Below are 12,186 nucleotides of genomic sequence, written 5' to 3' on the forward strand. Positions count from 1 at the left end.
AACAGCTGACTCTGCAATGAAGAAAGAGAGGCATTGAACGCCGTCTGTCCTCACTCTCTCTCCGTGTTTCCATCCTGTCTGTCTGTCCTCATGGTTCCTGTCTCTCCATGTGTCCATCTGACTGTGACACTCTATACAGTATACTCTATATTTATCTATTAATGTTGCTAATGAAAATATGTCACGAAAAATCTTCGGCATAATTTCCGATGCTGATATTGTCAAAAATGGTGACTGTCAATATGGACCAAACCCAGATATTGTCTGGGCTTTAGAATCACCACGTGTAAATCGTCTCTGTCTCTGTAGGGTGGAAACCACCTATACACACATTACACAGTATACAAAAACTTTACTTTTCAGGATAAGAATTCTGCTGCTTTTGTATGACACTGTAGTATGATCAATTAGTTCATCATTTATGAAAAAACGCATAAAGTTAGACTATGGAGATAAGAGGTTTCTGCCCGACACAGCAACGATATGAAGGTTCTATCAGATGTAAAGCATTGGTTCTCAAAGTGGGGTCCGGTTTGAGGGAGTTCCAGGCGGTCCCCTGCTAAATGACACATAGTCAGGACCAAATGGACAGAACCACTGATCTAAGGGACACCTTGGCGAACTCACAACATGTGTGAGTGAACAAATATGATGTGTTCTTGATCACAGTATTTCTTTTTGGTGTTTGGATGGCAGTGTGCTGCATGGTGACAAAGATGCTGTGTCACCGTCACCTTGCTCTGCTCACCGCAGTAGAGAGACACACACAGAGGGAGGTCAGCTCGAACCTCAGCTCAGATCCAATGAATTACACATGAGTTGTGGACCTGTGTGTGTGTGTGTGTGTGTGTGTGTGTGTGTGTGTGTGTGTGTGTGTGTGTGTGTGTGTGTGTGTGTGTGTGTGTGTGTGTGTGTGTGTGTGTGTGTGTGTGTGTGTGTGTGTGTGTGTGAACGGGACCGCTGAATGCGCACAATCTGTGTGTGTGTGTGTGTGTGTGTGTGTGTGTGTGTGTGTGTGTGTGTGTGTGTGTGTGTGTGTGTGTGTGTGTGTGTGTGTGTGTGAGAGTGTGAGCGTGTGAAGGGGACTGGCCATGCGTGCAACACGAGGCCATCGGTGATGTCAGCTCCTGTGTTAATTCGTAATGAAGGTTGGATATCAGGTAGACCAGCTCCTCACCACCACTTATATAACTAGTGGAGAGAACAGCTAATGGTAGCAAAAGTAGGATTAGTATTAGTACTAATAGTGTAGTTCTTCTTCTTCTTTCGTGTATCATCAGTCCTTGATGATTGATAATTTTTTCATATGTTTTTAATTTCTACCCCCTTTTCTCCAAAATGTAGTCGTTATTCCAATTGACATCTCTCCCCACACACCTCAGTGTCACTGCTGTTGTATCCTATCACCTGCCAGTGAGGAGCCCCTACTGGGAGGAGTAGAGCCTTCGTTCTACTCCTCCCGCTCAACACTCCCTGCTGACAATTTTTCACCCTCCACAACCGGCTTGCCCTGAACAAGGGCCAATATTATGTATTTAATATGTAGATGCTCGACAGAGTGCAATTATAGTGAGGCGATTAAGCAACTTTGTTTTTCTGCTCAGATTTCAGTGCCATTATCAACCTGTATGAATGAGGCACCAAAATAAAATGTTTATGAAATAGTTGTTGCACATTTTCGTGTTGTTTATTCGCTTCGCTCCGTTGTCGTATTAGAGTTGGCTTCTACAGTATACAGAAAATAAATTAATAAATATAATCCATACGTTCCTAGATGTTTACTGGCTGGCCAAAATATACAATTTAGAGAAATGATGTTAAAATACAACGTTTTATTAAATATTTCATATTTTGAAACTTCAATGTATCATTATAGGAAATTGGCCCGTAATTCTTTTAAGCCACACCTGTTTCCTCCCCCAAAGTTTACTTAAAAATTGCTTTGTATTTTTCGACATTAAAATATATAGATGCTTTTGTATGGAGGGGTCACGGTATGTCCTTGAGAAAGAAAGAAACAAAGACAGACAGACAGACAGACAGCTTCCTCTTCTACAAGTAGCCGTGGCTCAGAGCTTTGATCCTGTGCTACCTGAGACGGTACGCTCTCTGCTCTCCTCCATGTCAGCCCTGGTGTCTCCTCTTCAATCACACTGCTTTGCCCTCCGGCCCCAAAATCTGACTCTCAGGTTGCTGAAAGGAAGATGTGGGAGGCCGGCGGCGCTCACACTCATACGTCTCATCATATCCACTAACTGTCTGTCTGTTTGTTTTGTTTGCTTGTTGAGACAGAGTGGAGGATCATTATCGTGGTGTTGGGAGGGGGGACGGGGGGAAGCAGGGCGTTTGTCTGGAAATGGAGACGGTTTGATTCGACCACAGAACATTTGGGGATTTTTGTGGGGAGACGAGCCTTGGGGAAAGTCCGGTGTAGCTTGAAGAGGTCTTTTCACAAAACGGGCACCCGTGTAACTTCATCTGCACAGTCAAAACCATCAGCGTTACTTTAAAGGGGATGTAAGTGATATAATTTTGTTACAACAGGTGTTAACCCATTTAGAACCCATTTAGCACACATTTTGTGTATCATTATTTTATGCTTTAACTACTGAAAAATAGCAGATATACAAGCTCACAGCGCGGCACCGAGTGCCCCGCTGCGAGCTTGTAGATCTGCTATTTTTGAAAAATCGTGAAAATTTGAATTTTGACCCAATTCTATAAGTGTCTTTTGAATCCTTCTAAGGTGTTTTGAAAAACCTATGTTTCTATGTCAGCAATCTGGCCAGCCATCGTCAAAGAAAAGGTCCTTTTCACATTAACTGGAGCTCAGTTAGTCTGTTCTTGAGAGACTACTATGTCAGTTGTTCTCAAACTTTTTCATGTGAAGGACCCCCAAAATGATATTTATTTGGCCACGGACCCCCATTACAAAATATCTAGTTCCAGGGACCACCCAGAAGCAAAATTTGAGTTACAAACGTTCGCTTTGAAAATACATATATTCAAAGATTTGCACACATTTTCACGACTTTAAAAAAAATAGCAGATCTACAAGCTCGCAGCTTGTGAGCTTGTATATCTGCTATTTTTCACTGGTTAAAGCATTCAATCATTACTAGGCCTAAATGGGCTAAAGGGAATGTAAGTGATATAATGTTGTTACAACAGGTGTTAAACGGCTCTATATTCCTACAGCAGTCCTTGCTCTAGTGCAGGGGTAGGAAACCTTAGTTACGGGTGGCAACATTGGCACAGGGTACACTGGCATAAATGTGAGCGAGAGTATATTGAGCTGTGCTCCTGGAAGGAGCTAAGCTTGAAACATCTGGCTTTGTCCGGGCTCTGAAAAGTGGCCTACATCTGTCCTACATCTGTCCTACATCTGTCCTACATCTGTCCTAAATCTGGCCTACATCTGGCCTACATCTGGCCTACATCTGGCCTACATCTGTCCTAAATCTGTCCTACATCTGTCCTACATCTGTCCTAAATCTGTCCTACATCTGTCCTACATCTGTCCTAAATATGGCCTACATCTGTCCTACATCTGTCCTAAATCTGGCCTACATCTGTCCTACATCTGGCCTAAATCTGTCCTACATCTGGCCTAAATCTGGCCTGCATCTGTCCTACATCTGGCCTACATCTGTCCTAAATCTGTCCTACATCTGTCCTACATCTGGCCTAAATCTGTCCTACATCTGTCCTACATCTGTCCTACATCTGGCCTACATCTGTCCTAAATCTGGCCTACATCTGTCCTAAATCTGTCCTAAATCTGTCCTACATCTTGGCACAAAGCACTCAAAGTGTGTTGTAGGCCCAGGGTCACATTGGCCAAGCTTTACGAGACGCTTGTTGAAATTAACTCATAAATAGCACCACTCACTTCACACTAGATGTGATTTTCTTTTCTTTTAAGATTAAATATTCCCAAAAAGTTTACATACAAATTGCATCCTGCACATAATTCTATATTCATTCAAACTCATAACTCTCTGAGTATAATGAATGATCATTACATTCAAAAAATTACTTCTAAAGAAGAAGTAATAACATAAAGGTTGTTTTGTATTGTATATGGACAATCAAAATCTGTTGGAAATATTAGATTTTGATCATGTCATAATATATACTTATATGGCACACTGACTGGTGTCAAGAAAATGAAAACACAACACAACCCCTGCTCTAGTGCAATGGTTCTCAAACCTTTGCATTTCAAGGCTCCCTGACAGACAGTATACAAATAGTTTGATTTGTAGTCTGTAATGGTCAGTGTAGACACCCCTAAAGGATGCCAGAGTCCACTGGAATCCACTCCCAGAACCCAGGGCCGGATCTAGCCTTTAGCACTAGGTGGGGCAGGAAGAAATGATTGGGGGGTCACCTCCAGCCCATGCTGCGAAGGGCCCAGTGGGCGGTGAAAAATGGGGGGACAAACCCCCTAAAACACCCGAAATGCATAAAAACTAAGCATTTTGGCACACTTATCTATCTATAAATGCGAGAAGTCTCTGCGTGTGTGTCTGTCTGTCTGTCTGTGTGTCTGTGTGTCTGTAATCCGCGTATCTCGAGAACCGTTCGTCCCACCGGCTTCAGATTCGGCACGCGCGTTCCCCGCCGCGGCAGATGTTCAAAACGGGTCCTATGACAACAGGTATAATGAGGTTTGCATTAAAGGGGAACCGGCACTGTGTCTGCAACACAGTTGGAGGCACAGACAGATACTCCATATATGGGCATAAAATGGACGCAGATAGACAGATATCTCCATATATGGGCATAAAATGGACCCAGAACTATAACTGCAGTGATCTCCATATATGGACATAAAATGGACGCCGACAGACAGACAGACAGATACAGATATCTCCATATATGGGCATAAATGGACACAGGCAGACAGATGGTCAAAACGGGTCCTATGAAAACAGGTATAATGGGGTTTGCATTAAAGGGCGGGGCATTCATTCCCTATTTACATTGTTCCGAGTTGGCCAGGTCACCGACTAGACGCTGGGCCGCCCCTTCTAGTACCTATAACACGCAATACAAACAACAGGTCTTACACCTATCTATTGCTTTCTCTAATATCTTATCAGTTTATCTATCCATCTACTTAGTTGTAGCATAACATTTCAAATAGTTTAATATTTTTTACATTTTAGATTGTTGCATGCCATCATGTTTGGTGGGGCAGACAGGGCATTTAGGGGGGCATTGCCCCCCCTTGCCTATGCCTAGATCCGGCCCTGAGAACCACTGCTAGTGTTGTTGTGTAACAGGGCTCTCTCCATCTCAGTAACAGGGTCTCCAGCAAAAAAAAGAAATCTGATTGGGATGCAAATTTTATCCAATCAGGAGGGAGAACTCATACAGGCTCCAGTGATAAACAATTGAAATTGGAAGTGATTGAGACGAATACACGAGCAGACAAACATTTGAACTTGAACACAAGCTGATGAATGATCTGTGGGATTTGTAACCCAGCATTATGCATGTGTTTTCTACAGATAGGGAGACAACCCCCTGTTATTGAACACTATAGAAATTATGTTGATCAATTGAGTACACAGGACGCCAATGGAAACAAGCCAGAGTGCTTTCTGGTTTAAAATCCTCTTAGCAGACCTTGTATTGAACTGTACTTTCTTGTGCTTTTTTGCTAAAGTATTCAATCAATCAATCAGTCAATCAAATTACCATGGCCAGAATATTGAGCGTTAACCACTTTAACAATAAGCTTTTCGTTTTAACTCAAAAAAATAAGTTGGTTCCATTTGAGCTTTGTCAGAATCTGAGTGGATATTAACAGTGTGTGCCTCCGGTCGTTTTACACCCCACAGACTGACTTCAAAGACCAACCAACAGAAAAAAAAGAGAGAGAGAAAGAAATCACAATAGGATTATTTTAGCCATTTCCCTGACTGTGAGCTGTTGTGACTGGCCCTGATGTGTTGCAAGCGCTGCCTTGACCCCGGGGTTTCAACCTCCAGGGTCACCGCGTCGCGCATGACTGCCTCCTCATAATCCTCTGTTCCCGCTCTTCTGTTTTTGGTTCTCTCCTTGTCGTACAGCTCCATGGCCCGTACCGCTGCTACCCACAACCCCCCTGTTCTTCTTCTTCTCCTCCGTGTCCTGGGAGGCGTCCTTCAAAGGCCCGGCGGCGGCGCGGCGCGGAGCGGCTGAAGTGATGGAGACGGACACCATCAAAGAACACGACGCCGCTTCCCCTGGTTGTAACCCGCCTTCCACCTCATGACCCTGCTACCACACCGACCGGCGGCCATCTTGGCAGCGATATACAGTGATGTTTTATCATGGTGAAATCTTTTTCGGAGTCGGACCCGATGCGACTGAAAGAAAGCTAGCTATAGGACTTTAAAAACTTTTTGTTTTTGTTTTTGTTTATCGTTTTAGAGAACTTTGTAGCAAATAAACCGTACCGTGACCATTTTGACGTCTGGCAAGCGATTACAGTGATGTTTCCTCATCGTGACGATGACTTCGGAGTCGACTTGACACGACCAAAAGAAAGCTAGCGAGTTCTTTTTTTAAAGCGATTTTTGTAGAACTTTGCAGCGTTGTGACGAGGCTCATATGCTGACCTCTCACCCTGGGGACTGAGGAGGCGCCCCGCCCCGGCCCCGCCCCCACTGTGATGCGTGTGATGACTCATCCGTCTCCGCCCAATGACACAGAGGCCTGCAGCAGCGAGGGAAGCAGCTTCTCCAGCATCTCCACGTAGGATTGGCTAAAATGATTATTGTCTTGATCGCAATATATTTCAGATAATATACATTATTTCCATTCATCTCCATACACCCTTCTGTTGAAAGAAATTGCAAGTTCACATGCAGTGTTAATTTTGTTGACTAAGACTAACAATTTCAAAAGACTAAGGCTGAAAAAATTAGCACTGCTCACATGCAATGAGCTTGTAGATGTACAGTATTAGCAGTACATTATTAATTTTGATTATTAGCACCAGTAATTTTATTTCTTTGTATCTGCCTTTTGCAACTTTTGTCTACAAAGCCTAAGAATTGTATAGAAAACAGAAATGTAATTAATTTGTATTTACTGTATATGATCCAATGTTCAATAATTAATGGCAATCTTTTTGAGCTGGTTACCCACACACCCTGACAAGTTGAGCTGAGGGATTACATTTTGTTTAGTCTCTCGATGACAGACCTTTTCTTTGACGATGGCTAGCCAGATTGCATTTTGTTTGACTCCACAGATTGCACAGATAAATACTGTGAAACGTATCTGTGGCGTTGCAACGCGTTGAGCTTGTGCATTGGCTATTCTCAACTTTTTTATAGTAGTTCGTTGATTACTTTTTCATTTTTTTCTCCTTCATTTTAGATGTATTAAAAAGGTCCTTAACTTTAGAAATGTGCAGATACGCTGTATACTGTGTATAGTATACACTTCTACTGCATGTTGGTTCGTTTACCGTTGAGTCCAAAAACAATGTTGCACATTAAGCTAATCATCTGGGGACCAGTTATCTTAATTACAATGAAATGAAGTTGATGTGTTTTTTTAAGGGCAACTGTTGTATAGTCGCAATATTACACTCAAGGGTGTTGTTTATGTGATTAATGTAACTTCTGCACTGCCTATACCGGCACTCGCCCCTGCAGGCTCATGCCTGTGGCAATGCAGGGCAGGCGTTACAATAATCACGATAACCAACACCCTGATCGTGTAATATTAGTAGGCCTAGAATTATTGAATGCTTTAACCAGTGAAAAATAGCAGATATACAAGCTCACAGAGCTTGTAGATCTGCTATTTTTGAAAAATCGTGAAAATTAGAATTTTGACACGATTCTATAAGTGTCTTTTGAATCCTCCTAAGGTTTTTTTTTGAAAAACCCTATGTTTCTATGTCAGCAATCTGGCCGGCCATTGTCAAAGAAAAGGTCCTTTTCGCTTAACTGGAGCTCAGTTAGTCTGTTCTTGAGAGACTACTATGATAGTGGTTCTCAAACCTTTTCATGTGAAGGACCCCCAAAATTATATGTATTTGGCCACGGACCCCCATCTCAAAACATTTAGTTCCAGGGACCACCCAGAAGCTAAATTTGAGTTACAAACATTTGCTTTGAAAATACATATATTCAAAAGATTTGCACACATTTTCACGACTTTTTCAAAAATAGCAGATCTACAAGCTCGCAGCGCGGCACTCGGTGCCGCGCTGTGAGCTTGTATATCTGCTATTTTTCAATAGCTAAAGCATTCAATAATTCTAGTCCTAAAATATCTTCCATGATGTGTTTTGCAGCCCCAGCTCCGCGTCGACCAGCCCCTCAGACCCGCCCACCATGTCCATGCACGCCTTCGACGCCCTGCAGGGCTCCTCCAATCACCAGTCTGACTCCGCCCACCAACACCTCCCCCCTCCCCCTCCTCCTCTCCCTCCTCCCCCTCCCCCTCCCCCTCTACCCCCCTCCACCGCCCCGCCGGCCAATCACGGCGTGCGGAAGAAGCGGCGCGTGCGGAGCTTCTACTGGAAGCCCATCCCTGAGGAGAAGGTAGGGTTTTTTGCGACCAAAGGTCGCATTATGCCCTGAAAAACCTTGTCGCTTGTCTGACCTTCTGTCTGTCCGTACAGGAAGTGATGTCAGTGTGATGTCACGTGTTCTTCAGTACAGGAAGTGATGTCAGTTTGGGACTGACATTTGGGAGATTTCCACCTGACAGCTACGTTATATTTGTTGTTGTTTAGACAGATACTATAGGTTCATTTTTTACCTTTACCTGGTATCCTAGTTTCTTTGAGACACTATACTTTGTTCTCTCTGCAATCTATTTAACTAATTTACTGCCAGAGATTAATAGCCAACTAAAGCCCAAATACCAGCAATTGACAGCTTTTCTTACCTTTTAACACGCGCATGACTGAGCCTGATTTTGAGATTTAGAGGTGGAATGGGTTTGCTCAGGAAACTCTGAGCAAACACATTCCAAAAAATTGCCCTTTCATGACTTTTCCTAAACATACAAGCCAAGTCTTGTTTTTTTCTACCATCTGAGACGTTTTGTAAATATGAAATAAATATTTTTTAGTGTTTCCTGAGCAGAATTGTTCAATTTCTAAATCTCAAAATAGGTCAAAATGACCTGTTCAGTCATGCGCGTGTTGTGGTCACAGAATATTTAAGTAACATTCAGTCTGATCTTGAACACGAACTATAACACGGCATGGCCGGGTGAAGAAGCGCGTGTGAAACGCTCAAACGGTTCGATAGATGTCTGCTATTGAATCTGTTAGCCCTGCAGCTCAGCAGTACTACATTGTAAATGGTTCAGGTGCGGGACAGGTCTATAACATGTGTAATATTACATTGTCCAAGTGTTATAGACAGGTCTATAACATGTGTAATATTACATTGTCCAGGTGTTATAGACAGGTCTATAACATGTGTAATATTACATTGTCCAGATGCAGGACAGGTCTATAACATGTGTAATATTACATTGTCCAGGTGTGGGACAGGTCTATAACATGTGTAATATTACATTGTCCAGGTGTGGGACAGGTCTATAACATGTGTAATATTACCTTGTCCAGGTGTGGGACAGGACTATAACATGTGTAATATTACCTTGTCCAGGTGTGGGACAGGTCTATAACATGTGTAATTGTACCTTGTCCAGGTGTGGGACAGGTCTATAACATGTATAATATTACCTTGTCCAGGTGTGGGACAGGTCTATAACATGTGTAATTGTACCTTGTCCAGGTGCGGGGCAGGCCTAACATCTGGACCATGTCGGTGCGACAGCAGCAGTACCAGATCGACGTGCGCTCGGTGGAGGAGCTGTTCGGTCAGCCCCAGGAGGAGGGGGGCGGGGCCATGACCCCCGGGGGGGCGGGACGGGGGGAGACCCCGCCCTCTGCCGCGGGACGCCCCGCCCTCATCGCCCGCTCCCGCTCCTTCAGGGAGAGCAGCAAGGACGAGGTGAGGAGGAGACGGGACCGTAGGGGTGTAACGATATGTTTTAAAAACGATACGATACGCATCACGATACATGGTTAACGATACGACACATGGACGATATTGGTTCATTCATGGCGATACGATGCGATTCTATTCAATGATTTAAAATCGATATAGTAACTATTTAACAAAGAAATTAAATCTGTGTAAAACCAAGTAAACCCTGTGATAATCTAGTAAATAAATGGACATTATATTTCAAGATTACACACATTTATCCATAGACCAAGAGTAGCTATATGGAATGGAAAGGTAATTAGACCTCTCTTTTAAATATTCCCTCTTAAAATTAGCAAATACAAGGCACAAATACTTAGTTTCCATACAATCAATTATTTGCATCGCAAAGCGATTCAATACTGATTACCGTATTTTAAAACGATACGATACAAAGCCAAAACGGTACGATGTTTTGCTTTTGCAAACGATATGGTTGATCATTGCAAATTAAAATCAATTTTTCGATTCAGTTACTATATCGTTACACCCCCAGACATTATGGAATATACCGTATGTACAGTACTGTCTGTCTGTCTGTCTGTCTGTCTGTCTGTCTGTCTGTCTGTGTGTGTGTCCTTTGCATATATCGTCTCTGTCGAGTGGAAACCTCATATGTCGGTGCCGCTGTGGCTCAGGAGGTAGAGCTGGTCGTCCAATGACCTGTGGGTTGGTGGTTCGAATCCCTGCTCCTCCTCCTGTCCACATGTAGAATTGTCCTTGGGCAAGACACTGAACCCCACACTGCCGCCAATGAGTCGGTCGGTGTCAGCTTGCCATCGTTGGTATGTGAATGTGGGAAGTGAGGACGCTGGCGTCGACTGCTCGCCGCTTCAACTCCCAAATGTATGAATGAATGGACCATGAATGTAAAGCGCTTTGAGTTCGCAACTTGCTTAGAAAAGCGCTATAAAAATGCCATCCATTATTATTATGTCCAAAAATGATACGTAGCTTGTGCGGTTAGTTCAGGCAGAATATACTATATATATATATATATATATATAAATGATACGTAGCTTGTGCGGTTAGTTCAGGCAGAATATACTATATATATATATATATATATATAAATGATACGTAGCTTGTGCGGTTAGTTCAGGCAGAATATACTATATGTATATATATATATATACATATATAAAATGATACGTAGCTTGTGCGGTTAGTTCAGGCAGAATATACTATATGTATATATATATATATACATATATAAAATGATACGTAGCTTGTGCGGTTAGTTCAGTCAGAATATACTCCAGAGGCTACACACTGTTAGTTCAGTCAGAATATACTCGAGAGGCTACACACTGTTAGTTCAGTCAGAATATACTCGAGAGGCTACACACTGTTAGTTCAGTCAGAATATACTCGAGAGGCTACACACTGTTAGTTCAGTCAGAATATACTCCAGAGGCTACACACTGTTAGTTCAGTCAGAATATACTCCAGAGGCTACACACTGTTAGTTCAGTCAGAATATACTCCAGAGGCTACACACTGTTAGTTCAGTCAGAATATACTCCAGAGGCTACACACTGTTAGTTCAGGCAGAATATACTCCAGAGGCTACACACTGTTAGTTCAGTCAGAATATACTCCAGAGGCTACACACTGTTAGTTCAGGCAGAATATACTCCAGAGGCTACACACTGTTAGTTCAGTCAGAATATACTCCAGAGGCTACACACTGTTAGTTCAGTCAGAATATACTCCAGAGGCTACACACTGTTAGTTCAGTCAGAATATACTCCAGAGGCTACACACTGTTAGTTCAGTCAGAATATACTCCAGAGGCTACACACTGTTAGTTCAGTCAGAATATACTCCAGAGGCTACACACTGTTAGTTCAGTCAGAATATACTCCAGAGGCTACACACTGTTAGTTCAGTCAGAATATACTCCAGAGGCTACACACTGTTAGTTCAGTCAGAATATACTCCAGAGGCTACACACTGTTAGTTCAGTCAGAATATACTCCAGAGGCTACACACTGTTAGTTCAGTCAGAATATACTCCAGAGGCTACACACTGTTAGTTCAGGCAGAATATACTCCAGAGGCTACACACTGCGCTAAGTGGGTGCACACAGATACTTATTACAACAGGACCACGCAAGACCCATACGTCATGCGCTGGCAATCAGCTCAGGGGCGCCTA

The 12,186-nt window shown here is 42.9% G+C and overlaps 1 protein-coding gene across 1 annotated transcript in view; it reads left to right on the plus strand.

Annotated features, from left to right (window-relative positions):
* Positions 1–6,676: 6,676 nt before the first annotated feature.
* Positions 6,677–12,186, plus strand: part of fhdc1 (FH2 domain containing 1) — a gene marked incomplete at both ends in the record, with an annotated part of 45,690 nt that continues 40,180 nt past the window's right edge. Inside the window, 3 exons of the mRNA XM_080722761.1 lie at positions 6,677–6,750; positions 8,309–8,558; positions 9,771–9,989. Of these exons, the coding sequence (XP_080578887.1) occupies positions 6,677–6,750; positions 8,309–8,558; positions 9,771–9,989 (543 nt within the window). The remainder of the gene's footprint in view (positions 6,751–8,308; positions 8,559–9,770; positions 9,990–12,186) is intronic.

The sequence above is a fragment of the Nannobrachium achirus genome, assembly GCF_963921795.1.
Source record: "Nannobrachium achirus genome assembly, chromosome: 3".
Classification (NCBI taxonomy): Eukaryota; Metazoa; Chordata; class Actinopteri; order Myctophiformes; family Myctophidae; genus Nannobrachium; species Nannobrachium achirus.